This window comes from Salvelinus namaycush, chromosome 23 (genome assembly GCF_016432855.1).
Source record: "Salvelinus namaycush isolate Seneca chromosome 23, SaNama_1.0, whole genome shotgun sequence".
Taxonomy (NCBI): domain Eukaryota; kingdom Metazoa; phylum Chordata; class Actinopteri; order Salmoniformes; family Salmonidae; genus Salvelinus; species Salvelinus namaycush.
Window position 1 is genome coordinate 6,467,605 of NC_052329.1, and position 15,693 is coordinate 6,483,297.

The window sequence follows — 15,693 nt, forward strand, 5'->3', positions numbered from 1 at the left end:
GGGGGGGGGGGCCATGGACTCATGCTGCTTACGCCCAATCCTGACTCTGCCATCAGCATGACGCAACAGGAACTGGGATTCGTTGGACCAGGCTATGTTTTTCCACTCCTCAATTGCCCAGTGTTGGTGATGGCGTGCCCACTGGAGCCGCTTCTTCTTGTTTTTAGCTGATAGGACTGGAACCCGGTGTGGTCGTCTGCTGCAATATCCCATCCGTGACAAAGACCGACAAATTGTGTTCCGAGATGCTGTTCTGACATTTACTCCTGAGGTGCTGACTTGTTGCACCCTCGACAACCACTGTGATTATTATCATCTGACCCTGCTGGGCATCTATGAACATTTGAACATCTTGGCCATGTTCTGTTATAATCTCCACCCGGCACAGCCTGAAGAGGACTGGCCACCCCTCATAGACTGGTTCCTCTCTAGGTTTCTTCCTAGGTTCTGGCCTTTCTAGGGAGTTTTTCCTAGCCACCGTGCTTCTACACCTGCATTGCTTGCTGTTTGGGGTTTTAGGCTGGGTTTCTGTACAGCACTTTGAGATATCAGCTGATGTAAGAAGGGCTTTATAAATACATTTGATTGATTGATTATGCGCCGTTATTTGTCTGTTTGTGGCCCGCCTGTAAGCGTGCACGATTCTTGCCATTCTCCTCCGACTTCTCTCATCACCGAGCGGTTTTCGCCCCACAGGACTGCAGCTTACTGGATGTGTTTTGTTTGCAGCACCGTTCTCGGTAAACCCGAGACACCGTCGTACGTGAAGAGCCCAGGAGGTCAGCCGTTTCTGAGATACTGGATCCAGCATGCATGGCACCGATGATCATACCACGCTCTTGTCATTCCTTATGCCCATTCTAACATTCAATCAAACAGTAACTGAATGCCTCGATGCCTGTCTGCCTGTTTTACATAGAAAGCTCCGGCTACGTGACTCACTGTCTGTAGAAGCGAACCACTTTGGTGAACGGGGTGGTGAGTGAACATTACCCTCTCCTGTGAGGTCTGGTAGCGGAGGTGTAGGGCTGTAGGGTCCCAGTCGACAGCTATGCAGGCGTTTCCTACCGAGGCCCTGTCCTCCGTACAGTCCACCGCACAGCCTCGACAGAACCTGAACACACAAATCACACACACACGAGCAGAAGCACAGAGATGGTACCAACACACACGCCGTTTCCCCCTCCACACACACACGCCGTTTCCCCCTCCACACACACGCCGTTTCCCTCCCCACACACACGCCGTTTCCCCCTCCACACACACACGCCGTTTCCCCCTCCACACACACGCCGTTTCCCCCCCCACACGCACGCCGTTTCCCCCCCCACACGCACGCCGTTTCCCCCCCCACACGCACGCCGTTTCCCTCCCCACACGCACGCCGTTTCCCTCCCCACACGCACGCCGTTTCCCCCCCCACACACACGCCGTTTCCCCCTCCACACACACGCCGTTTCCCCCTCCACACACACGCCGTTTCCCCCTACACACACACGCCGTTTCCCCCTCCACACACACGCCGTTTCCCCCTCCACACACGCTGTTTCCCACACACACACGCCGTTTCCCAAACATGAGATGGATACAGTAATAGAAGAGAAGTGTGTGTTTTGATGATGATGGTGGAGGAGGCCTCACCTGTACCAGGGACACCAGGCACATGAGTTGCCATCCTTCCCCACCACTCTCAGTGTGAAGGGGTACTGGTAACCCATACTGTCATCACTGTAGGTAGGGGCATAATACACACATTACATTATTAACAACCTACAAACAATATCACCTTCAGTCAATAAAATTAACCTTTAAATCAAGATAACCTTCCCATCAAGTGGAGACTTGCCGACTAGCCCTGTGTGTGATGTGGTGTGTGTGGGGTACTGACCAGTCCTGTGCATGGTTGCTGGCCTCCTGCGGGGGCAGAGGGCTGGCCAGACGGGCCACCTGTATCCAGACAGCATCGTACAGGTCCTTCTGACTGGTGTGAACCGTACAGGGAACGATCAGAGGCATCCCAAACAGACTGGCGCGGTTCTTCTGACTGGACAGGAAATACAACTCCGTCCGCATCTACAGGAGGACACACAGGAATGAAAAAACAGTCAGAACTACGAACCTCGATGCCGAAACATGAGAAATGTATTTCCTCATTGATACTGTACTCTCCTTACTCGTTCTATATATTGTACTTTAACAGGGTGTCAGAGACCATGTCTCTTTTTCACAATACAAACGTCAGTACAAAACACTACATTATAAAACATGATCATAAAAACAAAGCCAACCTTCACTTAGAGCCTCCCCTGCAACGCATCCAACCCTGAGCCTCCCCGGCAACGCATTCTCCCCTGAGCCTCCCCTGCAACGCATCCAACCCTGAGCCTCCCCTGCAACGCATCCAACCCTGAGCCTCCCCGGCAACGCATTCTCCCCTGAGCCTCCCCGGCAACGCATTCAACCCTGAGCCTCCCCGGCAACGCATCCTCCCCTGAGCCTCCCCGGCAACGCATCCTCCCCTGAGCCTCCCCGGCAACGCATCCTCCCCTGAGCCTCCCCGGCAACGCATCCTCCCCTGAGCCTCCCCGGCAACGCATCCTCCCCTGAGCCTCCCCGGCAACGCATCCTCCCCTGAGCCTCCCCGGCAACGCATCCTCCCCTGAGCCTCCCCGGCAACGCATCCTCCCCTGAGCCTCCCCTGCAACGCATCCAACCCTGAGCCTCCCCTGCAACGCATCCAACCCTGAGCCTCCCCGGCAACGCATCCAACCCTGAGCCTCCCCGGCAACGCATCCAACCCTGAGCCTCCCCGGCAACGCATCCAACCCTGAGCCTCCCCGGCAACGCATCCAACCCTGAGCCTCCCCGGCAACGCATCCAACCCTGAGCCTCCCCGGCAACGCATCCAACCCTGAGCCTCCCCGGCAACGCATCCAACCCTGAGCCTCCCCGGCAACGCATCCAACCCTGAGCCTCCCCGGCAACGCATCCAACCCTGAGCCTCCCCGGCAACGCATCCAACCCTGAGCCTCCCCGGCAACGCATCCAACCCTGAGCCTCCCCGGCAACGCATCCAACCCTGAGCCTCCCCGGCAACGCATCCAACCCTGAGCCTCCCCGGCAACGCATCCAACCCTGAGCCTCCCCGGCAACGCATCCAACCCTGAGCCTCCCCGGCAACGCATCCAACCCTGAGCCTCCCCGGCAACGCATCCAACCCTGAGCCTCCCCGGCAACGCATCCAACCCTGAGCCTCCCCGGCAACGCATCCAACCCTGAGCCTCCCCGGCAACGCATCCAACCCTGAGCCTCCCCGGCAACGCATCCAACCCTGAGCCTCCCCGGCAACGCATCCAACCCTGAGCCTCCCCGGCAACGCATCCAACCCTGAGCCTCCCCGGCAACGCATCCAACCCTGAGCCTCCCCGGCAACGCATCCAACCCTGAGCCTCCCCGGCAACGCATCCAACCCTGAGCCTCCCCTGCAACGCATCCAACCCTGAGCCTCCCCTGCAACGCATCCAACCCTGAGCCTCCCCTGCAACGCATCCAACCCTGAGCCTCCCCGGCAACGCATCCAACCCTGAGCCTCCCCGGCAACGCATCCAACCCTGAGCCTCCCCGGCAACGCATCCAACCCTGAGCCTCCCCGGCAACGCATCCAACCCTGAGCCTCCCCGGCAACGCATCCAACCCTGAGCCTCCCCTGCAACGCATCCAACCCTGAGCCTCCCCTGCAACGCATTCTCCCCTGAGCCTCCCCTGCAACGCATCCAACCCTGAGCCTCCCCTGCAACACATCCAACCCTGAGCCTCCCCTGCAACGCATCCAACCCTGAGCCTCCCCTGCAACGCATCCACCCCTGAGCCTCCCCTGCAACGCATCCTCCCGAGCCTCCCCTGCAACGCATCCTTCCCTGAGCCTCCCCTGCAACGCATCCTCCCCTGAGCCTCCCCGGCAACGCATTCAACCCTGAGCCTCCCCGGCAACGCATTCAACCCTGAGCCTCCCCTGCAACACATCCAACCCTGAGCCTCCCCTGCAACACATCCACATCTCAGGAGCATAAAAAACAAAAATGCAGCACTCCCTAAATCAGAAGCCACCATTGGAACCCCTAGCACTACTCAGTATTGTGCTCTTGTACTGCATTCTATTGTTGTGACCTTGACCAGTGTTGTCAGGTACATTCGGGAAAATTCTGCAGAAGCACTTTGTAAATAAACAGAATGGAATGCTGAACCTCTTCTTAAAGACAGAGATGTTGAACCTCTTCTTAAAGACAGAGATGTTGAACCTCTTCTTAAAGACAGAGATGCTGAACCTCTTCTTAAAGACAGAGATGTTGAACCTCTTCTTAAAGACAGAGATGCTGAACCTCTTCTTAAAGACAGAGATGTTCAACTCAACTTTTGATACAATGGTGCGTTCTAAAATAAAAATCACCAGTAATGAGTCTAAGGGCACAGTGGAAAACAGCATCTAGAGATGTAAGTGTGGAAACTGCTGCGTGCATGTAGATATAATATCAACATCTAAAAACAGACATAAAAGTGGCCTGGACAACTTCCTTCCTAAAAAGACATCACTAGGGCAGTGGCAACTCGGAGAGTGCCTGTTGTCCACAAACTCGGAGAAGTGCCTGTTGTCCACAAACTCGGAGAGTGCCTGTTGTCCACAAACTCGGAGAGTGCCTGTTGTCCACAAACTCGGAGAGTGCCTGTTGTCCACAAACTCGGAGAGTGCCTGTTGTCCACAAACTCGGAGAGTGCCTGTTGTCCACAAACTCGGAGAGTGCCTGTTGTCCACAAACTCGGAGAAGTGCCTGTTGTCCACAATAGCAGCACACACTATATATATATATATATTTTAGAACACCTACTTATTCAAGGGTTTTTCTTTATTTTTGACTATTTTCTACATTGTAGAATAATAGTGAAGACATCAAAACTATGAAATAACACATATGGAATAAAAAAAAAAAAAAAAGTGTTCAACAAAACCAAATATATTTTATATTTGAGATTCTTCAAAGTAGCCACCCTTTGCCTTGATGACAGCTTTGCACATTCTTGGCATTCTCTCAACCAGCTTCACCTGGAATGATTTCCAACAGTTTTCAATGAGTTCCCACATACGCTGAGCACTTGTTGGCTGTTTTTCCTTCACTCTGCGGTCCAACTCATCCCAAACCATCTCAATTGGGTTGAGGTCGGGTGATTGTGGAGGCCAGGTCATCTGATGCAGCACTCCATCACTCTCCTTCTTGGTCAAATAGCCCTTACACGGCCTGGAGGTGTGTTGGGTCATTGTCCTGTTGAAAAACAAATGATAGTGGGACTAAGTGCAAACCAGATGGGATGGCATATCGCTGCAGAATGCTGTGGTAGCCATGCTGGTTAAGTGTGCCTTGAATTCTAAATAAAATCACTGAGTGTCACCAGCAAAGCATCCCAACACCATCACACCTCCTCCTCCTCCATGCTTCACGGAGGGAACCACACATGCGGAGATCATCCGTTCACCTACTCTGTGTCTCACAAAGACACGGCAGATGGAACCGAAAATCTCAAATTTGGACTCATCAGACCAAAGGACAGATTTCCCCCGGTCTAATGTCCATTGCTCGTGTTTTTTGGCCAAAGCAAGTCTCTTCTTATTATTGGTGTCCTTCAGTAGTGGTTTCTTTGTAGCAAATCGACCATGAAGGCCTGATTCACACAGTCTCCTCTGAACAGTTGATGTTGAGATGTGTATGTTACTTTATTTGGGCTGCAATTTGAGGGGCAGTTAATTGACGATTTCTGTGGCTGATAACTAATGAATTTATCCTCTGCAGCAGAGGTAACTCTGGGTCTTCCTTTCCTGTGTCGGTCCTCATGAGAGCCAGTTTCATCATAGCGCTTGATGGTTGTTGCGACTGCACTTGAAGAAACTTTCAAAGTTCATGACATTTTCCAGATTAAGACATTAAGGTCAGACTGTCGTTTCTTATTATTTGAGCTGTTCTTGCCATAATATGGACTTGGTCTTCTACCAAATAGGGCCATCTTCTGTATACCACCCCTACCTTGTCACAACACAACTGATTGGCTCAAACGCATTAAGGAATGAAGAAATTCCACAAACTAACTTTTAATTAACAAGGCACACCTGTTAATTGAAATGCATTCCAGGTTAGATAGTGCTGCACTGTCGGAGCTAGAAACACAAGCATTTCGCTACACCCGCAATAACATCTGCTAAACATGTGTATGTGATCAATAACATTTTATGTGAAATGCATTCCAGGTGACTACCTCATGAAGCTGGTTGAGAGAATGCCAAGAGTGTGCAAAGCTGTCAAGGCAAAGGGTGGCTGCTTCGAAGAAACTCAACTATATTTTGATTTGTTTAACTTCTTATGGCTGAAGGGGCAGTATTGAGTAGCTTGGATGAAAGGTGCACAGAGGTGCCCAGAGTAAACAGCCTGCTCCTATGTCATAGTTGCTAATATATGCATATTATTATTAGTATTGGATAGAAAACACTGAAGTTTCTAAAACTGTTTGAATTATGTCTGTGAGTATAACAGAACTCATATGGCAGGCAAAAACCTGAGAAGTTCCACTTCCTGTTTGGATATTTTCTGGGGGTGCCAGATTTTCAACCAAGCTCTCATTGAAAATAGAGAGATATGGATGGATTTTCTTCCTATGCTTCCTGGCTGATGTTTTGGTCACTTTTGAATGTTGGCGGTGCTTTCACTCTAGTGGTAGCATGAGACGGAGTCTACAACCCACACAAGTGGCTCAGGTAGTGCAGCTCATCCAGGATGGCACATCAATGCGAGCTGTGGCAAGAAGGTTTGCTGTGTCTGTCAGCGTAGTGTCCAGAGCATGGAGTCGCTACCAGGAGACAGAACAGTACATCAGGAGACGTGGAGGAGGCCGTAGGAGGGCAACAACCCAGCAGCAGGACCGCTACCTCTGCCTTTGTGCAAGGAGGAGCACTGCCAGAGCCCTGCAAAATGACCTCCAGCAGGCCACAAATGTGCATGTGTCTGCTCAAACGGTCAGAAACAGACTCCATGAGGGTGGTATGAGGGCCCGACGTCCACAGGTGGGGGTTGTGCTTACAGCCCAACACCGTGCAGGACGTTTGGCATTTGAAAGAGAACACTAAGATTGGCAAATTTGCCACTGGCTCTTCACAGATGAAAGCAGGTTCACACTGAGCACGTGACAGACGTGACAGCCTGGAGACGCCGTGGAGAACGTTCTGCTGCCTGCAACATCCTCCAGCATGACCGGTTTGGCGGTGGGTCAGTCATGGTGTGGGGTGGCATTTCTTTGGGGGGCCACACAGCCCTACATGGGCTCGCCAGAGGTAGCCTGACTGCCATTAGGTACCGAGATGACATCCTAAGACCCCTTGTGAGACCATATGCTGGTGCGGTTGGCCCTGGGTTCCTCCTAATGCAAGACAATGCTAGACCTCATGTGGCTAGAGTGTGTCAGCAGTTCCTGCAAGAGGAAGGCATTGATGCTATGGACTGGCCCGCCCGTTCCCCAGACCTGAATCCAATTGAGCACATCTGGGACATCATGTCTCGCTCCATCCACCAACGCCACGTTGCACCACAGACTGTCCAGGAGTTGGCGGATGCTTTAGTCCAGGTCTGGGTGGAGATCCCACAGGAGACCATCCGCCACCTCATCAGGAGCATGCCCAGGCGTTGTAGGGAGGTCATACAGGCACGTGGAGGCCACACACACTACTGAGCCTCATTTTGACTTGTTTTAAGGACATTACATCAAAGTTGGATCAGCCTGTAGTGTGCTTTTCCACTTTAATTTTGAGTGTGACTCCAAATCCAGACCTCCATGGGTTGATAAATTTGATTTCCATTGATAATGTGTGATTTTGTTGTCAGCACATTCAACTATGTAAAGAAAAAAGTATTTAATAAGAATATTTCATTCATTCAGATCTAGGATGTGTTATTTTAGTGTTCCCTTTATTTTTTTGAGCAGTGTATTTTCTGGTTTCTGTTGAGTCCAACATGGCGGCTAATTTGTCTATTGTTCTGAGCTCCGTCTCAGATTATTGCATGGTTTATTTTTCCGTAAAGTTTTTTTGAAATCTGACACAGCGGTTGCATTAAGGAGAGGTATATCTATAATTCCATGTGTATAACTTGTATTATCATCTACATTTATGATGAGTATTTCTGTTGAAACGATGTGGCTATGCACAATCACTTGATGTTTTTGGAACTAGTGAATCTAACGCGCCAATGTAAACTCAGATTTTTTGATATAAATATGAACTTACATTAAATGACTTAAATGTAAATGTAAACTTTATCAAACAAAACATGCATGTATTGTGTAACATGAAGTCCTATGAGTGTCATCTGATGAAGATAATCAAAGGTTAGTGATTAATTTTATCTCTATTTCTGTTTTTTGTGAAAGCTATCTTTCGCTGGAAAAATGGCTGTGCTTATTGTGGTTTTGTGGTGACCTAACATAATCGTTTGTAGTGCTTAGCCTATTTGAAAATCAGACACTTTGGTGGGATTAACAACAAGATTACCTTTAAAATGATATAAGACACATGAATGTCTGAGGAATGTTAATTATGAGATTTCTGGTTTTTGAATTTGGCGCCCTGCACTGTCACTGGCTGCTGTCATATCGATCCCGGTGACGGGATTGCAGCCATAAGAAGTTTTAACACTGTTTTGGTTACTACATGATTCCATATGTGTTATTTCATAGTTTCGATGTTTCACTATTATTCTACAATGTAGAAAATAGTAAAAATAAAGAAAAACCCTTTGAACGAGTAGGTGTGTCCAAATCTTTGACTGGTACTGTATGTATGTATGTATGTATGTATGTATGTATGTATGTATGTATGTATGTATGTATGTATGTATGTATGTATGTATGTATGTATGTATGTATGTATGTATGTATATATATACACACACACACACACACACACACACACACACACACACACACACACACACACACACACACACACACACACACACACACACACACAGTTGAAGTCGGAAGTTCACATACACATTAAAACTTGTTTTCAACCACTCCACAGATTTCTTGTTAACAAACTATACTTTTGGCAAGTCGGTTAGGACATCTACTTTGTGCATGACACAAGTAATTTTTCCAACAATTGTTTACAGACAGATTATTTCACTGTATCACAATTCCAGTGGGTCAGAAGTTTACATACACGAAGTTGACTGTGCCTTTAAACAGCTGGGAAAATTCCAGAAAAGGATGTCATGGCATTAGAAGCTTCCAATAGGCTAATTGACATAATTTGAGTCAATTGGAGGTGTACCTGTGGATGTATTTCAAGGCCAACCTTCAAACTCAGTGCCTCTTTGCTTGACATCATGGGAAAATCAAAAGAAAATCAGCCAAGACCTCAGAAAAAAAATTGTAGACCTCCACAAGTCTGGTTCATCCTTGGGAGCAATTTCCAAACGCCTGAAGGTACCACGTTCATCTGTACAAACAATAGTACGCAAGTATAAATACCATGGGACCACGCAGCCGTCATACCACTCAGGAAGGAGACACGTTCTGTCTCCTAGAGATGAACGTACTTTGGTGCAAAAAGTGCAAATCAATCCCAGAACAGCAGCAACGGACCTTGTGAAGGAAACAGGAAGAGTCACGTAGCTCTGGCTTGTTACATAAAGCAGAAAGGCATCGAGACATTCAGTTACTGTTCAATTGAACATTAGAACGGGCAAAACGAGTCACCTAAGCGACTGAGCGTAGTATGATCGTCGGTGCCAGGCGTGCCAGATCCAGTATCTCAGAAACTGCCAGCCTCCTGGGCTTTTCACGCACAACTGTGTCTAGGGTTTACAGAGAACGGTGCTGCAAACAAAAAACATCCAGTCCGCTGCAGTCCTGTTGGTGAAAACAGCTCATTGATGAGAGATGTCGAAGGAGAATGGCAAGAATCGTGCAAGCTAACAGGCGGGCCACAAACAGATAAATAACAGTGCAGTACAACTTGTCGGTCTTCGTCACGGATGGGCTATTGCAGCAGACGACCACACCGGGTTCCAGTCCTATCAGCTAAAAACAAGAAGAATCGGCTCCAGTGGGCACGCCATCACCAACACTGGGCAATTGAGGAGGTGAAAAACATCACCTGGAACATGACAGCGAGTTCAGTTTACTGAGTGTCCTGGTCAGTCCCCAGACCTCAACCCAATAGAACATAAAGGGATGAGATGGAACGGGCTGTTGACAGCATGAATGTACCACCATCTAATCTGCAGCAACTGCGTGATGTCATCGCGTCAACATGGACCAACATCCCTGTGAAACGTTTCAGACAACCTTGTAGAATGCGACGAAGAATTCAGGATGTTCTGGAGGCAAAAGGGGGGTCCTACACAGTAATAGATGGGTGTACCTAATAAACTGCCCAGTGAGAGTTTAAAAAAAATGTATATAAAACATTCTATTCTTATTCATTTATTCTGTGGTACCCACCATCTTCCTGTGCATGGCGATGATGTACCCGATGAAGGGACTGTCCTGGACGGGGGACACGTGTCCGTTGGCCACCCCCAGCCCTCCGTTGGGCAGGCTTCTCTCTGTGGTCTCTCTGCAGTGCACCACGGTGCTGGGCATGCCGTTGGAGATCAGACCAGGCTTACCATCAGGATGGGCTTTAGCTGCCACCGCCACCCCGTTAGCCATGGGCACAGGGGTGATGTCTGGAGAGGTGTTACAGACGGACATGTCAGAGAGCCCTTCTGGAAACAGTGAGTTGGTTTATCATGTGACCGTGAGGAGTATGGTAGGGTTAAGGTCATAAGGAGAGATAGTCAAAAAGTTTCTCAACCCGTTTTAATTAATGCCTTTTTCCAAAGTGTTTCTGTCTGTAAGACACTCGTCACTTCAGCCACAATAGGGTCCAACGATTCTACCCACCTCTAGAAGCAGCTCGTTACATTCTACCCACCTCTAGAAGCAGCGCGTTACATTCTACCCACCTCTAGAAGCAGCGCGTTACATTCTACCCACCTCTAGAAGCAGCGTGTTACATTCTACCCACCTCTAGAAGCAGCGTGTTACATTCTACCCGCCTCTAGAAGCAGCGTGTTACATTCTACCCACCTCTAGAAGCAGCGTGTTACATTCTACCCACCTCTAGAAGCAGCGTGTTACATTCTACCCACCTCTAGAAGCAGCGTGTTACATTCTACCCACCTCTAGAAGCAGCGTGTTACATTCTACCCACCTCTAGAAGCAGCGTGTTACATTCTACCCACCTCTAGAAGCAGCGTGTTACATTCTACCCACCTCTAGAAGCAGCGTGTTACATTCTACCCACCTCTAGAAGCAGCGTGTTACATTCTACCCACCTCTAGAAGCAGCGTGTTATATTCTACCAGCCTCTAGAAGCAGCGTGTTACATTCTACCAGCCTCTAGAAGCAGCGCGTTACATTCTACCAGCCTCTAGAAGCAGCGTGTTACATTCTACCAGCCTCTAGAAGCAGCACGCGTTACATTCTACCAGCCTCTAGAAGCAGCGTGTTACATTCTACCAGCCTCTAGAAGCAGCGCGTTACATTCTACCAGCCTCTAGAAGCAGCGCGTTACACTCTACCAGCCTCTAGAAGCAGCGCGTTACATTCTACCAGCCTCTAGAAGCAGCGCGTTACATTCTACCAGCCTCTAGAAGCAGCGTGTTACATTCTACCAGCCTCTAGAAGCAGCGTGTTACATTCTACCAGCCTCTAGAAGCAGCGTGTTACATTCTACCAGCCTCTAGAAGCAGCGTGTTACATTCTACCAGCCTCTAGAAGCAGCGTGTTACATTCTACCAGCCTCTAGAAGCAGCGCGTTACATTCTACCAGCCTCTAGAAGCAGCGCGTTACATTCTACCAGCCTCTAGAAGCAGCGCGTTACATTCTACCAGCCTCTAGAAGCAGCGTGTTACATTCTACCAGCCTCTAGAAGCAGCGTGTTACATTCTACCCACCTCTAGAAGCAGCACGCGTTACATTCTACCCACCTCTAGAAGCAGCACGCGTTACATTCTACCAGCCTCTAGAAGCAGCGTGTTACATTCTACCAGCCTCTAGAAGCAGCACGCGTTACATTCTACCAGCCTCTAGAAGCAGCACGCGTTACATTCTACCAGCCTCTAGAAGCAGCACGTGTTACATTCTACCAGCCTCTAGAAGCAGCGTGTTATATTCTACCAGCCTCTAGAAGCAGCGCGTTACATTCTACCAGCCTCTAGAAGCAGCGTGTTACATTCTACCAGCCTCTAGAAGCAGCGTGTTATATTCTACCAGCCTCTAGAAGCAGCGCGTTACATTCTACCAGCCTCTAGAAGCAGCGCGTTACATTCTACCAGCCTCTAGAAGCAGCGCGTTACATTCTACCAGCCTCTAGAAGCAGCGCGTTATATTCTACCAGCCTCTAGAAGCAGCGCGTTACATTCTACCAGCCTCTAGAAGCAGCGTGTTACATTCTACCAGCCTCTAGAAGCAGCGCGTTACATTCTACCAGCCTCTAGAAGCAGCGCGTTACATTCTACCAGCCTCTAGAAGCAGCGCGTTACATTCTACCAGCCTCTAGAAGCAGCGCGTTACACTCTACCAGCCTCTAGAAGCAGCGCGTTACATTCTACCAGCCTCTAGAAGCAGCGCGTTACATTCTACCAGCCTCTAGAAGCAGCGTGTTACATTCTACCCGCCTCTAGAAGCAGCGTGTTACACTCTACCAGCCTCTAGAAGCAGCGCGTTACATTCTACCCACCTCTAGAAGCAGCGCGTTACATTCTACCAGCCTCTAGAAGCAGCGCGTTACACTCTACCAGCCTCTAGAAGCAGCGTGTTACTCTACCAGCCTCTAGAAGCAGCGTGTTACATTCTACCAGCCTCTAGAAGCAGCGTGTTACATTCTACCCACCTCTAGAAGCAGCGTGTTACATTCTACCCACCTCTAGAAGCAGCGCGTTACACTCTACCAGCCTCTAGAAGCAGCGCGTTACATTCTACCAGCCTCTAGAAGCAGCGCGTTACATTCTACCAGCCTCTAGAAGCAGCGCGTTACATTCTACCAGCCTCTAGAAGCAGCGTGTTACATTCTACCAGCCTCTAGAAGCAGCGTGTTACATTCTACCAGCCTCTAGAAGCAGCGTGTTACATTCTACCAGCCTCTAGAAGCAGCGTGTTACATTCTACCAGCCTCTAGAAGCAGCGTGTTACATTCTACCAGCCTCTAGAAGCAGCGTGTTACATTCTACCAGCCTCTAGAAGCAGCGCGTTACATTCTACCAGCCTCTAGAAGCAGCGTGTTACATTCTACCAGCCTCTAGTGTAGGAGGTTCTCACCTGTCTGTGTTGGAGAGGTGAGGGAAGTGGGGGAGCATGGCACAGGGATCTCAAACGCACACAGGAAGCCGTTCACCGACAGACGCACCTTCTGGTTATCCTGAGGGAAGTTCTACAGCACACAAAAACACGATTACTACTATAGCTTCTCTCTGTATTGGGCTATTGTGTGTGTGCGTGTGTGTGTGTGTGTACCTTGATGTTGGAGCTGTGGACCTCAGCCAGTAGTATCTGTTCTGGTTTCAGACTACACAGCTCACTCAGCTGTTTCTTCAGACCGGTGTACTTGTCATCCATGTTGAGCCTCAGGCCGAACCGTACAGGGGTAGAACCATCCAGCATAATGACTGACAGACAGACGAGACAGACGAAATGCAGTCACTTCAGGAAGTGAATAGAAATATGCATATTTCCCATTGAACATTATTGTCTTTGAGGAAATGATTTGCTAATAATTGAGATCTGGGAAACGGGCCATTGGCTGCCGCTTGGCTTCTATCAAGGACCTGCACCATTCTCAGGTTTGTTTTAATTTTATTTAATCTTTATTTAACTAGGCAAGTCAGTTAAGAACAAATTGTTATTTACAATGACGGTCTAGGAAGAGTGGGTTAACTGCCTTGTTCAGGGGCAGAACGACATATTTTTACCTTGTCAGCTTGGGGATTCGATCTTGCAACCTTTTGGTTACAAGGCCACCCGCCTCCTCTTAACCACCCGCCTCCTCTTAACCACCCGCCTCCTCTTAACCACTAGGCTACCCGCCTCCTCTTAACCACTAGGCTACCCGCCTCCTCTTAACCACTAGGCTACCCGCCTCCTCTTAACCACTAGGCTACCCGCCTCCTCTTAACCACTAGGCTACCCGCCTCCTCTTAACCACTAGGCTACCCGCCTCCTCTTAACCACTAGGCTACCCTGCCACCTCTTAACCACTAGGCTACCCTGCCGCCTCTTAACCACTAGGCTACCCTGCCGCCTCTTAACCACTAGGCTACCCTGCCGCCTCTTAACCACTAGGCTACCCTGCCACCTCTTAACCACTAGGCTACCCTGCCGCCTCTTAACCACTAGGCTACCCTGCCGCCTCTTAACCACTAGGCTACCCTGCCGCCTCTTAACCACTAGGCTACCCTGCCTCCTCTTAACCACTAGGCTACCCGCCTCCTCTTAACCACTAGGCTACCCGCCTCCTCTTAACCACTAGGCTACCCGCCTCCTCTTAACCACTAGGCTACCCGCCTCCTCTAACCACTAGGCTACCCGCCTCCTCTAACCACTAGGCTACCCGCCTCCTCTAACCACTAGGCTACCTGCCTCCTCTAACCACTAGGCTACCTGCCTCCTCTAACCACTAGGCTACCTGCCTCCTCTAACCACTAGGCTACCTGCCTCCTCTAACCACTAGGCTACCTGCCTCCTCTAACCCCTAGGCTACCTGGCCTCTAACCACTAGGCTACCTGGCCTCTAACCACTAGGCTACCTGGCCTCTAACTATCCTGCAGCTGCCACCAGGGTAAGGAAGTGTGCAGGAAAAATCATAAAAAAATAAAATTAAAACTCCTCTGGCAAACGGTTCAGGTCAATTAAGACCAAAACCAACTCGCCATCCGGAAATCATGTCCACAGAGATCAAACCCCCCCCCCCCCCCATCAGGGTATTGAGCCCCAGGTCCTCACCAGTGATCTCCAGGTGCATGGAGCTGTCCATGGGGAGGGGTAAAGACAGGAAGTTGAAGGGGTCGAAGCGGGCGCTGATGTGACCACACGTCTTACACTTGACCTGGGACTTGAGCTGGCCGTGGAACAGATCCACCACGATGGAACGGTTCCTCCGCAAGTGGTTCTCCCACGCCTGACGAGGAACACGCACACGGAACCATAGAGAGACGTAAAACACACACACACACAGCACTAATGCTGCTAATTACTCCTATAAACATGCACACACACACACTGTTCATTAACTGTATATCAATACACACACTTCACAGGTCATCCACTCCTTAAGAAGTGCTTAGTGGATGGGCTGACTCATTGACTCTCTCCTGGTCTCTAGACACCCAAGATGGCTGCCAGAAGATGCTCCAAAGGACGATGATGATGTAGTGCTGTATGATTGGTGAATGTTACTCTACAGTCTAGTTTTTCCTTTTCCTTTTTTCGTTTATTGAATTTATTGTTTCCATATTAACAGTGGAAAATTCTCTGGGAAAATAAAGATTGATTGATTGGTTGTACGTGTGTGTATTGGTTGACTGTGTGCGCGCGCGCGCGTGTGTGTGTGTGT

The 15,693-nt window shown here is 49.5% G+C and overlaps 1 protein-coding gene across 1 annotated transcript in view; it reads right to left on the minus strand.

The window, feature by feature from the left end:
• The window catches only part of LOC120018939 (ubiquitin carboxyl-terminal hydrolase 32-like), a 121,921-nt gene that overhangs the window by 22,239 nt on the left and 83,989 nt on the right, over positions 1–15,693 (minus strand). Inside the window, exons 23-29 of the mRNA XM_038962151.1 lie at positions 15,084–15,258; positions 13,598–13,749; positions 13,403–13,514; positions 10,540–10,766; positions 1,889–2,073; positions 1,642–1,728; positions 994–1,114 (exon numbers count right to left, since the gene is read on the minus strand). Coding sequence (XP_038818079.1) covers positions 994–1,114; positions 1,642–1,728; positions 1,889–2,073; positions 10,540–10,766; positions 13,403–13,514; positions 13,598–13,749; positions 15,084–15,258 — 1,059 coding nt within the window. The remainder of the gene's footprint in view (positions 1–993; positions 1,115–1,641; positions 1,729–1,888; positions 2,074–10,539; positions 10,767–13,402; positions 13,515–13,597; positions 13,750–15,083; positions 15,259–15,693) is intronic.